We start from the raw sequence: 22,892 nt of genomic DNA on the forward strand, positions 1-22,892 counted from the left end.
TTATTGTCCGGGCTTCTGAACTATCCAAAACTATTTTTAATGGTCTTTTACTAGAAATCTCTGCCCGACCGAAACGCTCACATGCCACAACTGAGAACTGTAGTTCAGGATCTATGTCTAAATTGTCTCTCAGCCAGATTTCCGCCGTATATTGTGATTCTAAGGCGTCAGTTGCGAAGTTAAATGCTATAATAGACTTAAGTCTATTCTCTTTTCCATCATTTTCATTGCCATCTTCTTTATCTTTAGTACTTAGCTTACCTTCAAGGGAGTGTACAGTCAACGTGAGTTGGTCTATAGCCTCCTGCAATTGTCTATTTCTTTCTCTAAATTTATCTTGCTTTTCCGTGACGGTTGCCAGATTCTGTGTGATACCGGACTCTGTAGCCTCAACTTTATTTTCCAGATTGTACATTCGGTTGTCCATTTCTTCTCTGGGTTCTTTTTGGTAAGTCGCTATATAGGGTATCTATTGTAGCCATGGTATTTTCTGGCCATGCTTGTAATCTCTGGTCAATGACCCCTTCCACGGCTGCTTCCACCAGACTTTTTAGGGCACTCAACTGGATAGTCTCTGCAGCTCCATGACTTATAAATGTATTTACGTTTAGTTCCCCAACAGTCGCTAGGTCCTTGATTGATTCCATTTCGAGGGGTCGGACATTTGGCCAAATCCCGTACAAAATTTGGAAAAAAATCCAAAAATCCAAAAATCCAAAATCCAAGAATTTTGCTCCCATAGACTTTGTATGACAAATCCACAATAAAAAATCCTGCAATTTTAAAAAATCCAAAATCCCGTACACAAAACAGGCAAATGTCCGACCCCTCGTTCCTTTTGGCCTGTGGAATCTTGTATAGTAGACGTATGTCTCCAAGTTTGTATGTCGTGTGTTTTCCCTGCCAATTAATCCTCTGGTATTTGTTTACAGTCTGCACATTTCCAGAATTCTTGCTTACGACTGATCCCTTGTCTCTCCACTTGCACGCACTCAACGTGGAACGATTTCTGGCACTTAGGCAAAGAGCATTGTATCCATGTATTTTTCTTTCCTGTTTCCTTAATAATAGGGGTATCTTCACTCTTGCATTGCCAACATACATTACTCTCCTTTTATGCCATAGTTCCAATTAGATGGCACCACCTCCCTTGAGTCGTCGCTTGGCCAAAGATATTCTACCGTACGTCGCTAGGCCTTTGTATCTGCCTCCATAACTTGAAAAACGCTTTAAATACCTTTTTTATCTCCTGTTTAACTGTATAATAAATTCGCCTATTTTCTTTTTTTCTTCAGATACCAATATCTTTCTACCGATAATTAAAATACATACAATACATATAAAACTTTACTTTTATATCTTCCACACACAAAACGAATGGGACCGAAAACGTTAAGGAAAGAAAGAACATGCCATGTTAAAGATGGCACTTTCAAAACTTCAATGGCGACTTAAATTACAAAACTAAAACCAAATAGACGCTTCATCTCAAGAAATCGCTCAGAAGTAATATTTCCGTGAGCCAGGACCTGCAAGTCACTGTTTAGTGTTTGTTAGGGATGCAACGGATAACCGGAACCGGAACCGATAATATAAAAATTTGATAACCGTATCCGGAACCGGAACCGATATTTAAAAAAAAATTATAACTGAAACCGGAAACGGAAACGTGTTTTTCATTGTTTTCCACGGTTTTTAAACGGTTCTATAACTTTATTTACCAACATTTAGCGCGTGTTGAAATTTAGTAATTAAACTTCCTAATTAACTATTAGTTTTTCATAAGCTCATCTTTATCCTATCTCAGATAACTCCATGTGGGTTTCTAATTTTTGATCCCCTTCGCAACCGACTTAGAGGAGAAAAGGCAGAAAAGCCAGCGGCGTAAATAACGCCCCGGCAGGCTCCGCAAAGTGGGGGGGGAGGCTTCAATCGAGGGGCCCCCAAATTGCCTATGGGACTGTGTACAGTCCAACTGCGCGAGGCCTCGTCTAGTTTTTAGTTCCACATCGAGATATATATATATCGAAGTGGGACTATTGCTATGGACGGATTGTCGTTAAGTGTTGTGTGTTTGTTTGTTTGGTGTGGAAAGCAACGACACGGCAGATGGCGCTGCGAAAATAATTTGCAGTTTTGGCGAAACCGGGATTCGAACTCACAGTCAAAAACTCCGAAAAATGACGCCTTTACGCTCTCGGCCACTGGAAGCTTCCCAAAACTTGTTCGGAACTTCTACTGTATTCTCTTCAGTTTTAGCGGCGCGGGGGGAGTTGGCTAGTTAAGTTGTCGAAATTCTCGTCCGTTTTTGCGCCTTATTTTCCGTATATTTTCCGAATTTAAGGTCAAGTGAACCTCAAACTTCGCGTCGGGTGGTGGGTGGTGGGCACACTCGCTTAAGATGCCTCGCTCGAAAGTGAGTACTCGAATAAACGAGCTCGAAAATTTTAAATGTTCGGGTGGTGAGCAGTGGTAGGTGGGCATACTCGCTTAAGATGCCTCGTTCGAAAGTGAGTACTCGAATAAACGAGCTCGAAAATTTTAAATGCCCTCTTCCCCATATGTACTTATAAATGCTCTAAAAGCCCCACAATGAGATACTTATTTTCTTATTTAAATAAATCAACAAGAGACTTTAAAAAACTTCATCACTCGTTACACCAAACAAAAGGTTCAAGACAAACTACGAGTTCAATTCACACTGACGATCTTCCTTTTGGGTAATAACAGCAATAGAACCATAGAGAAACAATTATAAATTGAAGTCACTATCGGGAGAAGGTATTATATTATTAAGAACACGCGTACGCTTAAAAAGTTAAAGCATTGAAGACTCTATTTCCCTTCACACACTTACGTACCGCCATTATTAATTATTGGACTCCCATACTCATCCAAAAACTAGGGGCATTCGGGCATATGTAGTTTTATATCTATGAAGGTAAATTTTTATTTCGATAATCTTTGCCGTATACCATTCGCAAAACTTAGGTATATTAACTTACAAGTTCACGTAAAGACTACCCGTTTATAGCTCTACCACAAATAGATCGAAATTTAAAATATAGCTTTTTGTCAAATTACCTTGCGAGTTAAGTCAATAAATGACCTCAACAGCTTATGAATTGGTTTGCCCACCCCTGAGGGTGGGCGGTGGCCTCTCTTTAACATAGGATGGTAAATAGTATATCTAACTATAGGAAATCACATGGGCTCAGCAGTTTTTATATTAGTTTGCCCACCCGGGTCTCCTGATGGTGGGCGGCATCCACCCTTTCACTTAGGGTGGCAATTTATATATCCAACGATAAGAAATCACAAAGCCTCAAAAGCTTTGTATTAGTTTGCCTACCTGTGTCTACTAAGGGTGTATGGCTTTGCCCATTCGAATACACTGATGTGGAACTAATATTACGGCCTGGGCCGACTTGTTATTTCGGTACCCGCCCGCGTCATTGGAATAGACCTTGGGACAGTGTTGCCAGGTTAAAATTTCATGAACCGCCCAAGAACTTTGGGGAAATTGCCCAATTTGGGATAACCGCCTATGGTAACCGCCCAATTTCTGATAAACGTTAGTGTGATATACACTCTTTGGTGGAGTATTGCTACCAAATTCCCGTAAACTCATCTTTGGGCAAACTTCCGTAAATTGCTGATATATGATATACAAATTCGCCAAAATCCCATCGCGAACCGCCCGGACTGAAGGGAAACCGCGCAATTAGCAACCCTGCTTTCGGCCCCCCTGCGCTGCCGCCGCCGGGGGTGGAAGGGGGTAAAATTATCTTCGCCGAGGAAGGAATTCTCCAATTCTCCTTTAACAATGGGGAAATACCCGTCTCTCCCTATCTCGCAAATTCCGGCGGTACCTCTCGGACTCTGTCTCCATTTCGGACTCGTTTTGCTTTTGCACAGAGTTGCCAGGTGGGCGGTTTTCACGCCCAATTGGGCTACTTTTAACAGTCCGATGCGGTAAAAAAGGGCTTGGGCGGGAGGCGGTTTTTTGGGCTAGTTTTCATTCAGTAATCGATACTAAAATAAAAGGAAAAATATTTACAAAAACTAAACCGAGAGATCGTCTAATATTATAATCCTAATGGAATTATATATTTTTATAGAGTTTAGATCGCTTAGATAAAAAACCGCAAAAATATCATGATTCTTATCTTATCTTGTCTAAAAATAGGGCCGATGTTCGTTAGGCTAAAAAGAATCTCGTAATTTGAAATGTGAAAAGACGCGGATAAGTTGATGGTAATAGACTTGAAAATGATTAGTATATTTTTGAGTACCGAAGATTGTGACCTTGGCTACGAATTCCAAGATAAAATTTCAAAAAATAAGTTAGATAGTAACACCAAATTAATAATTAAAGAGAGATGTGTCACTTATTTAAAGGCAGTTTCTACTGAGCTCCAATGATAGACTACCTAACGCGTCTTCGGTACTAAATAAATTAGAAAGCATTTCACCGGAAAATATCCTTTTAAATGGCGCAGAATGTGCAAAATTTATCCCGACTATATTTTATTCTTGATCGGTTAACACTCGCAACTAAGATATATGAACCAATTGGCTTGGGAGGAAAAAAAACGAACCAGTTGAGTTTTGGATTAATGTATACAAATACATTGACTCATCCGGCGAACATGTCTTTAAGGACATTGCCGAAGTGGCAATAAAAATTTTATGTTTGCCATTATCAAACGCGCACGTCGAGATGGTTTTCTCCCAAGTAACCTTACTGAAAAATAAGCATAGAATTAGGATGGGACTAGAACTGTTACAAAGTATCTTGTACATAATATTTGGTTTATCGAGATTACAGATAAAACCATCTGAATTTATACCACCCGAAAAATTCATTAAACGTTTAACGAATGATTTCGTAAAGACGCATTCACATAGTGCCTACAGGGAAATATGCAAAAAGGGGCGAAATCCACCCGAGGTACCTTCCTATTTAATAATGTTTAAGGTAGATGGCGACACTATAAAGTTTGTGAAAAATAAACTTTTTTTAAAAGTTATTAATTAATTACTAAATTATAGTACTTTAAATTCTTATTAAAAATATATAATTGTTGTAATTAAAATTAACAATTAATTTTAACAGAAGTTAACACTCTCCGCCATAGATGGCACTATAATACGATTTTAAACTATCGAATCAGGGAAGATAATTTTGTATTTTAAATCTCGACAAAACCGTTCTCCACTAAAAACTGAAAACTTTCAACCAATCGTTGAAAATCAAAATTATGACGTCATGTTGCTATCAGAGCGCCATATACTAACAAATAACGCCATCACCACGTTACCTCGGATGAATATTACCCCTTTAAAGTCGTCTTTGCCCCTTAAAAATTGTTAATCGATCTATTGTAAATAACTTGCGCAGCTCAAGTTATAATAAAACAATTTTTGATATTTTGATTTTTTTACCTATAAATTACGATAAATTTAGGGCTCAAATTTGGGCTACTTCAAAAAATCAATTTTTATTTTGGGCGGATTTATGGACTCATTTAGGTTTTGATTGGGCGGAAGATTGAAATTTTGACTTGGCAACTCTGCTTTTGCAGCGCTTCTTACAATTCAGAAAAAGTCCGCCTCATAAATTTGTTATTATGCGAGGTCTTTTTGCTTTGATGTGTTCTAATTAAGGAGCTTTGCGAATGAAACAGGTTCGCCGTATTGGATACATAGGTTTGCTTTGATTTTTGATTGCGTGTTTTTGGGGATAAAAAAAGGGCAGGTTTCAGCAATTTTAATTGCGTGTTTTTGAGGATAAAAAAGGGCAGGTTTCAGCAATTTATCAACATTCAACATTAGCTAGTTATTTTCGAATTTAAAACATGTGTTTTCGCTGGTATGAATAACCATCTGAAACTATACTACTACTATAACTAACAAACAGGGTGATTCAATAGTCAGTTCTGAAATTTCTGGTGGTTGTAGGGGATGAGCTGAGAAGTATGCAGGTTTTTGTCGCGTTTCTCTGCGACGACTTTAAAGAGCGCTAGAGGGCTTCAAAGTTTGACCTACTACCCCCTGAAAGTAGGCTGCTGCAAGCACGCACCCACGAAGCAGGAAAAACTATTTTAGGGCTTATTACCTACCCATTCGAAACTATCACTAGCCACGCGCGTAACTCCCCCTCAGCGGGAGGAGAAGTGACAGCCGCGTAAGGCACCCGTTGCGTTTTTGCTTACGCCCTTACCTCCTGGTATTATACAATGGGTATTATCCTTTTTAAATGGAGTAAATATAAACCCATAAAATATGTGCATTAGTTGATAGTCACAAGTTTGAAATTTTTCAGCAATTTCACTATTAATTCGGCTACGGAAAATTTACCAATAAGAAAAAATAGGGCCCCCTTTTTTAATAAATTTGGGGCCCCCTCTAGTTTACCACGTAGGCACGTGCCTACTCGTGCCTACTCGTGCCTATTGCTGGCGACGCCACTGCCCTTATGGCGACTTGTAATGTCATATTAAGTTGTACCGTAAGTAACATATTAACCATCAGTATGACACTTTCTGAGGTGTTTATACAAATTTTCTGACGAAACCTTTTTTTGACACCGACAATCTCGCGCAGATTCGAATTGGACGAGCAACCGAACCGAGTAGTCCTTGATAGTAGTATTATATTTCGGCTTTTGCATATTTCAAGCACACTGCGCTGAACTAAACTTCGATTGCGCAATAGATTTGAAAATCAGTTCAATGAAAATTTTCGCTGTCATACTTATAGTTACTATGTTAGTTATGGTTGTACTTAAGCTAAAAACATTACTCTGCTGGCGCAAACGTCCCGTAATTGTGTGCGTCCAATGAATAGCCTGGCCTGCAAGCTTCTTTGGTTTCCTTTCACATTATTTATCTCTGAGGATTTCTTTGAAAATTTCGTATTGAAGGTTTTTTTTTTGTTTCTTTCCCTATACAATCACCGGGATACGTGATACAGTTATGATAAATCTCACGCTTATTTATTAATTCTAGGCATACGCGGAAAGCGGTGCGTACTGCTTCGATCAGTGTCACACTTCTTTGTTACTTCTGGTCACAAGTTAAATGTGACGCGTACTGCTTCGATATTAAAGGGGAAGCGCCAAGCTTGTCCAACTATCGGCTTAATTGCGTTGTAAAAGTTGAACGAAGCCTAATTATTATTTAAAAACACATTTATCTCCCCGGAACTCCATTCTCGGGCGAGAATCTCTCGATACTTAGTAAGTTTCTATTTTGAAAGAGGTCTATACCCAATCAAAAACCTTTGCATCTCCATATATGCTGCAGAAAGAAACACGACAAAATGTTCTCCGGGTCTACAAAAAGTTTTCATAGGACATAGAAAGGGATATGAGTGGCACCTACAGCCTATTAATAGCTCAGAAACTTAAGAGTTCTTAAATTACCGTAATTTTGGAATCCAGTCAATTACGCGGTAATTTTCCACGTAATTTACCGCTAAGCTAGGTTTACACTAACTTTGACAAGTGCATTTTTTCGGCCGTAAAATAAAATACCTTGAGACCAACGCCAGTGGAAACCTAAAGTACCTTTTCAAATGGTCAATATATTTTTTATTTCACTAATTATTTAGAATTTTATTTATCAAAAGGTGTTCGTTTTTTAATATTTTAAAACCTGAAGGTAATTTAGAAAGAATCAGTTTTGGGTTTTTAAATATCGCGTCGGTTACGGTTTAAGAAACAGTGATACACGAATATGAAGGTCATTACTATTTTCGTTATTTTCCTGGTAAAATTATAAAATACTGTTACCAGGTTTTTCCGCGTAAATTACTAGGGCCAATGACCGATTCGTTTCTCTATCCGAAACGCGGCCGGCTCGAAATACGACGACGACATTTAAGTGGTTTCTGCGACGACTATTAAATGGTTCTCATTATTGATTGATCATTTGATGTTCCCTGTTTCAATATAACACGGGCACCGAAATAATATTATCGCCTTCTTGGCGAACTTGTTTCTCTTGTCTAGTGTTTGTTAATATAATGGAATTTCTTCACCTTTACGGTAGCAACAAGCGTTCCTTTTTAACCAGGTAGCGTTTTTGACATATTAAGGCTGGGCCGAAACACTACGTTATGTTTACAGTAGGGATGCAACGGTTCCACTTTTTTGGACTATCTCGGTTCTGGATCCGGTTCTGGTTCCTTAATTTTTGCTTTATCGGTTCCGGTTCCGGTTCCGGTTCTTAAAATTTTTATTTATCGGTTCCGGTTTCGGTTCCGGTTCTCAAAATTTAGAACCGATCGGTTCCGGTTCCTATACGGTTCCAGTGTGTTTAGTATTAATAAAAGTTAAATACACAAGTAATTCAAATGAAGTTAAAAATAAATAAAATCCACCACATTTATTTATTTAGAATATAAAATTTGTTTTTGATAAATTATATTTTAAAAATAGTAGCTTTCTCGGTGACGTAGCTTTGGGTTCGGGGTCCTCCCTTGAAACTGTTTTTGGGGTCCCTTATAATTATTAAGGCCGAGTCGCGACTATCGCCATCTAGAGTTAGGGCTAACATGTATCGCCTTCTACAATTAGATTTGACACGTACTTGCATGTTAATTATATAAAACGCTTAAAAATGACTTTAAGTGTATTTTAGTCTTTAGAGTCGTTTATGAATTTAAGATACACAAATCCACAATAATAAAATGATAATGGTTTTGAATTTTTAAAGGAGTGTAGCTTCACCGAATGCATGCGTTACTGTTTGACTACTATGTATATGGGCGGGAAAAGACACAGTTGAGCTTCTATAAGCTTTATATGCTTTTAAATTGAGAATTTGAGCTTTTGAAGATTTCAACTGACCAAAAAGTTGAAGGGGCAATAACATCAGTTGCCCCTCCCAGCAAAATTCTAGGGAGGGGCATTGCCCCCCTGGTTCATACGCCCCTGCCTCATTTCATTGAAAAATATAAAGAAGGGATTTCTATGACTCCTTTGGATTTCATTTGAGTATATCGTTCTAAATGGGGTCCATATTATTTCGTTCAATAAGCATTGTTATTTGTGAAATGTAAGCAAATGTATAATTTGAAATTTTAGATTTTCTAGACAAAAACTACCCAGGCCAGCGATTATATTATGCAAACGAATTAGCCTTAGCTTAAAAACTTTAAATTCAGAAACAAAACTTATTTATTAATTTACAAGGTTTAACGAACTGCTATAAACACATATCTCGATACTTTTCAAACTTCAGTATGTTACTTTCAATATGTACGTTGTTTGGATATTTAAGCGATGATTATTTTGGTTGTATTTATAGTGTTTTGGGCGCGCCTGTTGAAACATACAAAAATATTGGAAGCAAGTAAAACATTAACTTGAGCTGACAAGAGAACAAACTAGACGAGGCCTCGCGCGGTTGGACTGTACACAGTCCCATAGGCAATTTGCCCCCCCCCCCCCCGCATTGCGGAGCCTGCCGGGGCGTTATTTACGCCGCTGGCTTTTCTGCCGTTTCTCCTCTAAGTCGGTTGCAAAGGGGATCAAAAATTATGCTTGCCCATTGCCCCACTAAATAATTGCTCGGAAGGCAGTAAACGACAAATATTTTTTGTGGCCTTTGCTACATTTGTGAAATTGTGTCGAGTTTTCCGACTGAAGAAAATAAAACTAAAACTATCGCGGATTTCCGGATTATGCCAGTTTTGAAAGCAAACATTTGGCGGACGAGCCCATTTTCGATTGAGAATACGTAATGGTTTGTCAGTTGACAGTTACGTAGCAACCCACATGGAGTTATCTGATATAGGATAAAGATGAGCTTATGAAAAACTAATAGTAAATTAGGAAGTTTAAAGTGTTGGTTGCACGATATTTTAGCTATGGCTAATTAATGGTTCATTAGAAAGAGCAAACATTTTATAGCAAGTACAGAAAATTTCATCAAAATCGGTTAAGTGGTCTTTGAATTATTATAAAAAGAAGTCGAAATGGTGGAAATCGAGTTTTTCGGCGAATTTCCAGACTTCTCGGCACCCATGACGTCAGAAAATGCGAAGCGTATCATTGGCTAATTGTCTGTAATACATTTCTTTACATCTGGGATTAAAAACAGGTTGATTTAACACCCAGGAAAAAGTCCTACGCAATAGTAATTGAAATAGGCATACACAAGGCTACGTAGTAGAAAAACGATATGAAACCGAAGGCTACTTGTAAATTCTTCTTAAAACGTCGGGTCGCGCGCGCCGCGTAGCGCGCGCGTAAAAAAAATATTTTTTATTTCGATAATAAGCCTAATATTATGATTAAAAACCTATGGTTTGAAAACTTCTACACGTAAACAGAATCCCTCCACTTCAGTTCCTTCTATTTTAGGAATAAAACTACAGCTTTGATTTGCCCCAAATTGCTCGTGCTACGGAGGAGAAAAATTCGCCGAAAATTTCAGGATTTTGGGGAGCGAAAAAGGTCAGTTTCGGACTCAAAGTTAATACACTTAGGCTTGGAAATTTGTTTCGACAATGACATTTTTGGAAAAAGAACGTCCTGGGTTTCAAAACAAGCCCGCATTCATTCGTTTTTATTACTATCGATTTTTCGTGCAACCAACACTTTAATTACTAAATTTCAACACGCGCTGAATGTTGGTTATAGAACCGTTTAAAAACCTTTGAAAACAATGAAAAACACGGTTCCGGTTTCGGTTATAATTTTTTTACAAATATCGGTTCCGGTTCCGGATACGGTTATCAAATTTTTATATTATCGGTTCCGGTTTCGGTTCCGGTTCCTAGAATTTACTCGGTTCTTCTCGGTTCCGGTTATCCGTTACATCCCTAGTGAAAAGTTTCCACTATTTCCACAAGCACTATATAAAAAATACCTTGCCACAGTGTTTCCAAATGCCCAAAAAATGGGAAAATGGGAAAAACCGCTCTAATTTAAATAATGTTTGCATATTTGGAATACAAAATGAACGGTGATTAACCGAGAACCAAAATTTTTCACCTGCGCCCCCTAGCGCCGAAGTTTGCTTCCCTTTGGGAGTACAAAGTTTTCATTGGTGGCACTCGATAGCCCGTAATGGTGTTATTAAGCACTATAAAAATCGTGTCCACCTTTGGTCTACATTAAAATTTTGTGTCCAGAAACCGCGTATTCAGGCAGGTTTACACGCATTTTATGCGGAAAGCCGCGAGTGGAAATCCAATATTTTTTAAAAGCCCTATAGTAAACATCCAAATATGGCCATTTCATAAATATGGTAAGTTTCCCTTCGAGGCTTTTGGGGGAAAGTCGAGTTTCAAAAGTGCACGTTTATTTCAATGAATTAGGCCTAAGCCGCCGCATTGGGCTAGAAAATATGTTTTCCGTAATTTTAATTGTTTCACCATGGCAAAAATCAGTCTTTCAATTAGAAAATATGTTATTGGGAAAAATGCCTCAAATGAAAAAAAAAACGGTACGTGGGTAACCCTCACGGAGATACATTTTTATAAGAGTATTTGATCGTTTTTCCAGAGAGTAGCTTTCGCTACAGCGTGGCAGCAGTGTTCAGCAAAACGTAATAAATTAACGACAGTAGTAAGCAATTAGCTGCTTAAATAAGCATCATGGAAAATGCTCCTGTACAAGATTTGTTTTTAAATAGCAATATTTACGACATTACGTCAGAAGCAACGCCTACTACACCAAACGACTCGTTTCATTCTACTACTCCAAGTTCGTCTTCGACCAACGATGGTACTACCTCAGCGACCACTATCTCAGAACCTATTACTAAAAGGGAATTAGTAACGATTTTCAAGAAATATCAAAACCCCGAGGACTGTGTTTCAGCTGGGAGAACGTTACTTGCTACTCTCATAAAGAAAAAGTCGTCGATATTTCAAATGGAATGTTTCAGAGATTGTTGGAATTTGAAATCAGAAATCGGCCATACTATTTGGAATAACCCAACCCCGCAGTCCGTACGCTTCTGCCGACCACTAAGAATACAATTTATTAAAGAGTCAAAGGAATCTATTTTAGCTGAAAGAGATTGGGTTAGAAATCGAATTGAACATTTACACGCGTTCACGACTAATATGATCATATCTGTATCAGTCGCGTATGAACTCCATCTCACTGTAAAAAGTACTTAGCATTATTTCTGGTGCTTCGTCACAACAATGCTGTCCAATACCTGTGCAGTACGAGATATTCAGCGTACGATGTGGGAGAAGCTGTCTTTAAGGGAAGACTTTCCAAATTCGGTATTGAAAATTGGCTTGTTGAATTACGCGCAATATCATCAAATCTTCCCATAGATTCCGTGAAATTCGGTCAGTTTTGTCAAGAGTTTATTAATCAAATACGTTACACGTTATAATTGGTTCTACTTACCCTTCACCTTACACAAAATTCTTGTGCACAGGGAAACTATTATTGATAAATCTACGTTGCCAATTGGAATGCTAAGCGAAAAAGTCGGTGAGTGATCAACTTACTTAAGGTACATGAGAAACCTACTTACCCTAATTTTACAAATCTTTCTGAAGAAGACACGGATAGTGAAGACGAATCGAATACCGACAGTAATAAACGCGATATAGACCGGTTGGATTTTCCATTGATATTAACGGCTGAGGATATAGTTTAAATATGTATGAAATCTATCTTTGCATTAAAAAGCAAATAAGAATCACATTCGTTTATTTACTTATAACATTACTCCAAGTGTTATTGATACATTTTGTACCAATATAATATAGGTTGCTCATATTAGTTTAGTTTCAGCTATAGTGGTGACTGAGCCTGCGAGTATACCGTATCGCTCCAACACACAATACACGCGAGCATTGCGGTGAAGCCTAGAGCTGGTCCAAGGGGTTACGCAGCACCCGGTATAATTTCGTATAGATGTATAATTTTTTATAGAAAAATTGGGCGTGAAATTCAGGCGCATATTGCTATATTTTGAACCTCGACTTTCACCCAAAAGCCGCGAAGGGAAACGTACCATATTTATGTAATGGACATATTTGCATGTTTACTAGAAGGCCTTTAAAAAATATTGGGTTTCTACTAGCGGCTTTCCGCATAAAATGCATGTAAACCTGCCTAAAACCGCGGTTTCTGGACACAAAAATTGAATGTAGACAAAAAATAAAACACCCATGGACATGATTTATATAGTGCTTAATAACGCCATTACGGGCTATCGAATGCCACAAACGAAAACTTTGTACTCCCAAAGGGAAGCAAACTTCGGCGCTAGGGGGCGCAGGTGAAAAATTTTGTTTATCGCTTAATTACCGTTCATTTTGTATTCCAAATATGCAAACATTATTTAAATTAGAGCGGTTTTTCCCATTTTGCCATTTTTTCGGCATTTCGAAACATTGTGCTAGCGGGTTCTGGTTCTCGGAAATATTACTTCTTGGCGATTTCCAGGGAGTAGGATTTATTTAAGTGTCTATTCAAAACTAAAACCTTCCGCGCTATCGCTATTGGCGGGAGAGGGAGTTCATGGAGGCGGCCATGCAGAAACCAAACTTGAAGAATCATAATAGAGACTTGGCACTCCGTAGCTTTGGCCATGGCCGCCATTGTGGTCATATTTTTCTCCCCACGATAAAAACTATTGAAAAAAAACTGTGACGTAGCACTGCCAAGTCCCTATTCTAATTTATGTTCGCTGTATAATTAGATCACGTGACTAAGCTTAAAATAAATCCTGTTGGGTTAATAGTACCAAAGAACACCAAATGTGCTATAACCCCTGTAGCAAATTGGAGTCGGGCCGACGTAATTCACGGAGTCGGGTGGACGTTGGCCCACTGCACTGTTTATTGTAGAAATGTCCTACTTGATTTAGGTTCGGCCCAACGTCGTATGTTCGACTTCAGCCGACTCTAACTGTTCGTCGTATGTACTCCGAAACATCGGTGGGCCGACTTGGAAATAAGACTTATTTAAATAAAGAAAAATAAGTGAGTCGAAAGCTGTGAAGAGAAAGATTTTCAGTCATTTCTTCGATCACGGCGTTCGCCAGCTCATTTTATCTTTAATCTTGTACACGATTAAAGTAAAGCAATTTGACAACGCATAGAACTTTTTCAATAAATTTTATTGAAACCCATAAGATGCCTAAAATCTCAATTATCACAAAACAGTGTAAGGTCTTTTTAAACCAGAAATTGCACTATAAATTTCGGTTGGCACCCTGACTAAGAAAAGTCTGAAAAACGTACATTTACTTTTTTTAAGATTAAGACTTTTTGGGTCGGATTCTGGTCATGGACCTAAAACGAATTTTCGACCCAAGACCGACCCGTAACCGACTCCCGTGTGCTACAGCGGTCGCCACCCTGACTAGGAAAAGTCTGAAAAACGTACATATTTTTTTTATTTGAAAAAGATTAAGACTTTTTCGGTCGACCTTTGGTCATGGACCGAAAACCGACTCCCGTGTGCTACAGGGGAAGTAACCTAAAAAGTGTTGTAAAACTTAACTAAACTTTGGGTCAAATTTGCTGACCTAAAATATTAACGCAAAATTTAAATACCCAAGTAAAATAACCAAATATAGCAAAATATAGTTATGTTTAACTATTTTTAGGTTTAAAAAAATCAACTAATTTTTTTTAACCCAACCATTTTAAAGCAAGTGCTGGCTCGATGTGAAGTCACTCTTTTCTCAACAGATGTTGCTTGCGTCGAAATCAAAACAAGATACTTAAGCTACATTTTGACCCAAAAGGCGTGACATAAAAGTACCCCTCGCGTTGATTAGCTCGTTTGTAAACTGGACAATAACTTAAATTATAGTAATTTTTAACAACATATTTTGTATAGGATATATAATTTAGGATAAAGTTCACTAACTAGAGTATAAGTTGCCTAATTATAAAACTCTGGCGACGTTATCATTTCGCTATTTTGAATTTTATTTTCTTGTGCCATTAAAAGATGGCTCCACGCCCTCCAGTAGATTCATTGCCATCTCTAATAACCACGGCCTTATCATAATACGGGTGGCAATGATAGAGCCGACAGTTGCTTTAAGAGTGTAAAATTAAGTCGGCTGGAAGATGAAATTGGATCGCAGCAACTAATTAATGGCCTATACGTCACGTTTCTCCTTTCCGACGACACATTAACCGCTTTCGTACTGCAATTTGGCGGCCTTCAAAACATTTTAGTGGCTCTAAAAATATAAAAGAGGAATTAATTTTTAATTTTTCAATTTCCAGGTACCGGCGGCTTCGGACTCCATCCAACACGTTAATAATGAATTTGGCAATCAGCGACTTTTTGATGTCGGCTTTACACCCTTTGGCTAGCTACTCGGCCTTCTTGGGCTTCTGGCAATTCGGTAGACTGGGTAGGTTTCGCTGTTCGTTTCTCTATTAAGTGCTTTCGCGATAAATAAATTGAAAGGGGAAAATTTTAGGGCACTACCTACGTGATTAATAACGTAGGTAGTATTTAGAACTATCGTTCGATAAATGTTTATTATCGAGCACGTACAGGGCCATCTTAAGGCATGTGCCAAGTGTACCATGGCACATGGGCCCCGGGAATAGGGGAACCCCGTCTTCGAAATAAATGTTTTTTTCATTATTATATTAATATTTTTTTAAGGTCTGAATTTTTTTATGGGCTCCAAATTCTAATTTTTACAGAGTGTCATTCATGCTTATTGTTACTATGTTACTTATGGTATAACCCATATATCAAACTGAAAAATCGAAATTCCAATTGAACAATAACACCATCTTGTTTTAAAAAGTTTTTCTTGACATGATAATTTAGAATCTACTTGAATGGAAATGAATAATCATATCAAAAGTAATAAGAATTATCGCGGTTTCACCAGTTTTAGAAAACAAACAGGTTGAGGAGGTCCATAGAAATAAACGAATGTGAAAAGCTAAAGGCTTGTTTAAGTAAACTTAAAATCAGGAAAGTAGGATCACGGCAAGGCACCTTTTGGAGAACTTTGAAAAAATGGGTAATGATTTTATGCCGTAAACAAATTTCCGTACATTTCCACGCGATCGCTTACACCGCTCCTATAAAGTCGAATTCTTACCAATTCTATATATGTCTTTGTATTTCTTAGCATGCGAAGTGTACGGCGCCATCTGCGCTCTGTTCGGTCTGGTGTCCATCGTTTCAATGTCCTTTCTGGCGTTGGAACGCTGTCTGGTCATTTCGATCAAACCTTGGTACGGAGAGTTGCACGTGACCTCGAGGCGGGTCAAAGGAGTGGCGTTCTTCACTTGGTTCTACTGCCTTATTTGCGTAGCGCCGCCCTTCTTCGGCTGGGGCGAGTACGTCCCCGAGGGACTACTGACCAGTTGCTCCTTCGACTACGTCACCAGGGACTTTCCCACTCGGTTCTTCTTCTTCTTCATTTTCACGCTGGGCTTCTTCCTGCCGCTGATCATCATCATCGTCTGCTACTCCGCCATCCTGGTCACCATTGTCAAACACGAGCGGGACATGATTAAGAGCAACATCAAGAACGTCAATTTCACCTTCAAGGCTACCAACCACCAAGTCAGCGGAAACGGTCAGAAGGGGAGAAAGTGCGCCCGTTACTGGCGCAAGCGGAGCGACATCAAGTCTGCCGAGATGATTCTGTGCATCATCGGAGTGTTCCTGATGTCCTGGACCCCATACGCCGTAGTGTCCCTCATCGGTCAGTTCGGTGACATGAACCTCTTGACGCCGTGGATTTCGTACGTGCCTTGCATCTTCGCCAAGATGTCCACCATGTACAATCCATTCATTTACGGATTGAGTCACCAACGATTCAGGTAAGTGAACAAACAGTCAATTGATTTATCCGCTCCTTTAATCGCTGACTAGATCGCGTAATTTTGGTCGCCATGCACACGATGGAAGTCGTCGTATAGCGTGGGACCATAGGTCGGCAACACTTTTGGTCTCAAGTCTCCTGTCCTCCTATCTCCACTGGAAAAATGGGCCTCAAGTTCTCCGGTCTCCAGGTCTCCATCGGGACTAGAGGCCTCCAGTCGATCTCCCTAGAAATCGAGGGTCTCCGGTCTCGGAGACTGAAACCTGCTGATCGGAGATAACGATGTATCGTTGGCAACACTTTTAGATTCCGGTCTCCAGGTCTCCAGTCACCATAGTTATCGAGGGTCTCCGGTATTGGAGACTGGAGGCCGGAGCCACCGATGTATGCGTGGGACTCGATTTTGATACGAATATAGCACAGGGTTCGAGAGACCGCAAATTTTTGAATAAATTCCACGAAAGATAATGTGTAAATATTTTTACATATTATGGTTCAGTACACTGTACGATTAACTATAATATAAGAACGGAAGCGCTGCGACCGCTGGCGGTGAATTTAGCTTCCGTGAAAGTATATCGAAAACTCGCTGAAGGAAACTTAATAGTTTAGTCAATTTGGACATTTTCAGAAGGATATTTCTCCAAAACGCGCATGTGTCATTTGGAACTTGTATGAACAATTTCAAGAACGCTGTCCCTAATTTTAATAGGCGCTTAAATAAAACATCTTCCCAGAAATTGCCAAGAAGTTATATTTCCGACAGCCAGGACTCATAAGTTATTATTTATATAGTGCTTGTTGAAATATTAGAAAGCTGGAAACTTCCCCAAACGTAACATCGGTTTTTTGCTAAGCCTTAACATGCCAAAAACGTTACCTGGTTAAAAGGAAACACTTGTTGCATACCGTACTGCAAAAGTAATGTGTTTAGTTCTAAAGGAATGAGTTTTCATCTTTTTCCGAATCCAAAAGATAATTTTATACGAAATGAATTAACTCTGCCTCCATGAGAAGCTTTAAAATTGACCGTTATTATAAAATATTACATATAATTTTAATTATTTATACCATAAAAGGATGATAATAATAATAATATTATCTTCTTATACTTAGTTTTAGTAACATTATATATTTTACCTTAAAATATATTATCGAAAATTAACATTAGTATGTTCCTTATACGCGTGAGCCGACGCGCGTTTCTTATCTGACGCAAAAATCTCATGAGGGCAAAAACGCGTCTCCAATGGCTTAAAGATGACTTTTCGGCTAGCCATATTAACCGTTTAACCGACCGACCGGAAATAGCTCCTTCCCAGATGAATTTGGAGAGGGGAGTAGAAACCGAGTATCTTTTATGGAAGCGTCTATTCCATTTGCTAAAATTTGTTTGATCTACGCGCCAATTTAAAATAAACGTATTTAAAAAATACCCGCAAAACGTTAAAATATGTTCTAGAATAAGTATAAGCGTACGATCTTATTTTGCTTAAACTAGTAGGAAATTATTGAATAGTACGGAAAAGCCTCATTTAGTCAGAAACATTCCGAGAAAAAGGTAGTCAGAGAAAATAAATATTTTAATAACGGGTATTTTTTAAGTGGATCCACGGTTCCACGTTGTTATGTTAAAACGAATCACCAATGGTTTACATTCTAAAATATTTTTTTTAATAATTTTGATAAGAACAATTCTCGTTTTTGACTCAAATAATGACTTTCAAGACGACAGAGTACCTAACGAAAATATCTCCATATTAAGATTAGAGGTTCTTTCGAAACTAGAAAATTAATATTATCACTAAATATTTATTTGTAACAGGATATGAAATTCAAATTTGATTCTATAAGAATGAGGTTTAAAATAATAAATAATAATAATTTAGTGTAACCCGAATTTACTCTTTAACGCTATTAGTTTTCTTTTACCTTTTCTAGCCAAACTAGTGCGGCTTTGGGCTATTTTTTTCTAATTCACTGAGAATTATAAAATTAACTTTTCGTGAATTTTCTCGTAGTTTAGTAAATTGAATTAAAATAAAGGGCAATGTTCTTGAATTTTTTATAAAATTTTCAGATGTTTAAGAGTATTTTCATTATTATTTCGTCCTGTGCAGAGAGTTGGAATATACTTCGAAATCTGAAAATATCCAAATTGGCTAATCTGAGGGTGTACTATCCATTTCCGTCAGTTTTTGATATTCCTTCACGGAAGCTAGTTCCGCCGCCAAGGATCACAGTGCTTTTATATTATAATAAATCGTATCGTGTACTGAATCATAATACGTAACAATATTTCCAGATGATCTTTCGTTGAATTTATTCCCAAATTCAGCGTCTCTGCAACACTGTGTATAATCGCTTAAAAGCCCCTTGCTTTGGTCCCATTCGACCGAAATCCCATTCGTTCGAAAACGATTTAACATTGAGTCCCAATCGATCGAACATACCCCAATTGTGCGGTTTACAGCCCAATTTTGCACGTTTATATTATTTCAACGAAAGATACGGATTTGCAATTGAAAACTATCACGAAGAACAAAAAAATCCGAAAAAATCGAATGAAGAAGTCGCGTTAGCCTTACTCGACGCAATTGCTACAAACTTAACCATTCACATTAAAAAATTGTTCGAATTATTGTATTCTTGATATAAATAAAAAGTTCAAAGCATAAATATATTTATAAAAGCGCGCCACCTTAGGGTAGTGAGAGACTAACCTAACCTAACCTAACCTAACCTTACCGTTAGTACACCTGTAGCAATTTTGTTTAGGTATAACGTTTTTTGCGTACCCTGCTGTATCTCGGGGCAAAAGTAAAAAACAAAACCAAAGGTCCCAATGAACCGAATCCGCCTTTTGGGCTATATTTCGGAAACATATTGAATTCGGTCGAATGGGATTTCGATCGAATGGGAATATACCTCGAAATTTGACCAACATCATTCGGAAGTAATATAGGTAAGATCTCTGTTCCTAAATTCTCCCGTCGTAGCTAAATAATAGAGTTATAGCGTAAGCATTGAAGGATATATTAATGTCCTATTAGGCTGACTGAACTAAATTTACATTTCCCTTCGTATCTTTGGTGTGTAGTTGAACCAGTGGCGGATTAATGAATAGGCTGAGTAGGCTTAGAGTCCGAAATGGGAGCGAACCCGAGACTTGGCTATAAAAGGAGCGAAACACCAAATGGGGGCGGAGTGGTTAGCGCTTTCGACTCGCAGCAAGAGGAGCCGGTTTCGATCTCAACTTGTGGCACTGGGTGGAAACTCGGAACTACTCCTTCCGCGTTAAGTTTGCAAGTTCTCTCCCCACTGATTAAATTGGTTTTTCCCCGTGTTCTTCAGTTTCCCCTTTCCATAAACACTAGTAGAGGTTAACGGCAGGGGCGTAGGAACGTTCTAGAAGTTGGAGGGGGCCAAGATAAACGAAAAGGGGTCTAAAGAATGGTTTTGAATTTTTAATGGAGTGTAGCTTCTCCGAGTGCATGTGTAATTTTTACTACTATGTGAATTGGCGGGAAAAGACTGAAAATTAAACACAGTTGTGGTTCTATAAGCTTTATATGCTTTTAAAATGAGCATTTGAGCCTTTTGAAGATTTCAACAGACCACAAAGTTGGAGGGGGCAATAACATTAGTTGCCCCTCTCAGCAAAATTCTAGGGAGGGGCATTGCCCCCCCCCCCTGGTTCCTACGCCCCTGGTTAACGGTAATAGTGAGTGTAGCGAGCTGTTGGCTCGCGTGGCATGAAGGGCTTACAACCACCCTCTTACGCATTTTAACCCGGCCACCTGATTAAAGTCATTATAACTCGATAGATGACTTGGGCCTAAGGTGGTGCCAGGGTATTAGCCTAGCTGATTATTATTATTGCTTACCGCCAATATATATATAAACACAATGCGAATCCATATAAAAAAACCAAGAGACAAACACAGAGAGGAACAATGGCCACAGCCAGACGACAAACCATATTTAGCAGTAATAGGAGATGTTGTCTAGCGTGGTATGAAGAGCTCGCCTCCTACGCATTATTATCCTGTCACCTGGAATATTTACATTGAAAATAGCTCGACGACTTAGGACCTAATGAGATATCTTGTGTATTAACCCAGCAATTAATATTATCAGAAGTTTATAATATCTCTCTTACGACAGAAGTATCCATCTAGGCCATAAAAATGAAACATGGACCTTCGCCGGCTCGACGCGGATTCCATAGAGCATGATTTTATCGCTCAAACTGCGGATCATGGTCCCAAATTTAACGAGCCCATTTCTTTTCCTAACTATGTAAAATTCCAAAATTACTCTTCGTATAAATATTTACTAATTAACAAACAAAAAAAACGTCATTTAAAATCAGCGGGAAACTGCAAGGTACATGTTTCAAGCAAATAATATAAGCAGGATATATCTTTCATAAGTGATATTGAGGGTGTCCAATAAAAACTAAAAATGATAAATAACCGAAAAACATTTTTTTTTAATTTAAAATTTCTATGGAGCATTCCTCGTACAGGGGGACATTTACCAGTGTAAAATTGAATGACCTTCAACCATGTCTTTAACGTCATTCAAAAACTATCTCGAGAATCGTTGGGTTTACGGATTTGGTTACAATTAGAAAGTTGCTGCTTGCTATATTATTAGTTCAAATAACTTTAATTTGACCAATTTGACCAATCAGAAGCCAATAAATTTAAGTTTTGCGAGAAAGAATAATTAATGCCTTCCGTGACATTTCAATTGTTAAACGAGCTCAAGCATGTATCGTAGCCGACGGTGGAATAATTGAGCAGTTCTAAACTATTCAGTATTTATTTGATTTAGTCACATTAAAACTAATCAGATTATTTTATTATCAAAAACTGAATTCATTAACCTTCAATTTATCGGCTTCTGATTGGTCAAATCAAAGTTATTTGAACTAATAACATGGCGAACAAGAACTTTCTCGATATAGTTTTTGAATGACCTTGGAGACAAGGTTCAAGGTCATTCACTTTTGCACTAGTAAATGTTTCCCATGCACGAGGAATGTTCCATAGAAATTTGAATTTTTATTTATAATTTTTCGTTATTTAGTCACCCTGTATTATTAACTTGTCTACCTACAAAATTTGACGAAAACGTTAAGGAACTTGGTCGATGACTAGATGAACTTGTCTTTTGTCAGGTCGTCGTTGCGTCAGATGATCGGGCGAGAACCGAAAGGCAGTTCCATGACACTCCAGCATGAGGGGCAGAATCGCACGTTACAGAACGGTCCCTGGAACGTCTCACGCCAACTGTCCGAAAGTTTTCAGTCCTACAAAAGTAACAGGACGTTTCGATCGGTGGTAGTCAAGTTGAACGTGTCCAGTGTCCCCAAAATGGACACGACCAGTAGCAGCTCCAGTACCGCCTATAAGGACACGGACTTCAGCGGAGAAGTGGCCAAAGAACTTCCCATCTTCCAAAAATACACCCGCCGCCGGATTGTCAAAGAGACTGACCAAGCCGTTTCAAGAAATGCTCAAGAAGAAACCTTTCTATAAAATTAATTAAAATTAATTAATTCTATAGCAATAATTATAAATTATTGTTATTAATTGTAATACACTTAAGGATGATAAAAAGCTATATTTTACATTTGACGATGATAATAGACTATAAATAAAATTAAATACGAAGTCCTCTAATGCTGCAACATAGCGTATTGTTAGACGAATGAAAAAGCATTTAACGAATATACGTTGTTGTTTTTTCTATAAAAAAATATAAACATAACCAAGAACTGAGAACGTACGAGCTTACTATTACTACTACCAAACCTATTTTCCCAATTATGTAATATCGGTTCTAAGAAAGTTTTGAAGTAACTTTCAAGAAAACGTCTATAATTAGTTACTGAAATGTTATGTTTCATTCTTAATTTAGTTCAAGCAACTTTAATAAAAGTTTAATTTAGCTTCAGCAACTTTTATAAAAGCTTAAAAGGAATATAACCTCGACGCATTCTTTAAAGAAGACCCCGTCACAATTTGAGCAAGAATTAACTATCTAGCACAAGAGGCCAATTATCGAAGT

General features: G+C 38.2%; 1 protein-coding gene across 1 annotated transcript; it reads left to right on the forward strand.

Moving 5' to 3' along the window:
- The first annotated feature begins 817 nt into the window (after positions 1–817).
- On the forward strand, positions 818–22,360 carry LOC149927150 (compound eye opsin BCRH2-like). Its single transcript, XM_090157828.1, has 6 exons — positions 818–866; positions 933–1,073; positions 10,345–10,468; positions 15,238–15,368; positions 16,110–16,809; positions 22,000–22,360. Exons 1-6 carry the CDS (start codon positions 818–820, stop codon positions 22,358–22,360), a joined length of 1,506 nt encoding a protein of 501 aa, XP_090013954.1.
- The last annotated feature ends 532 nt before the right edge of the window (positions 22,361–22,892 follow it).

The sequence above is a fragment of the Leiobunum rupestre genome, chromosome 9 (assembly GCF_980474605.1).
Source record: "Leiobunum rupestre chromosome 9, qqLeiRupe1.1.hap1, whole genome shotgun sequence".
NCBI classification, from domain to species: Eukaryota; Metazoa; Arthropoda; class Arachnida; order Opiliones; family Sclerosomatidae; genus Leiobunum; species Leiobunum rupestre.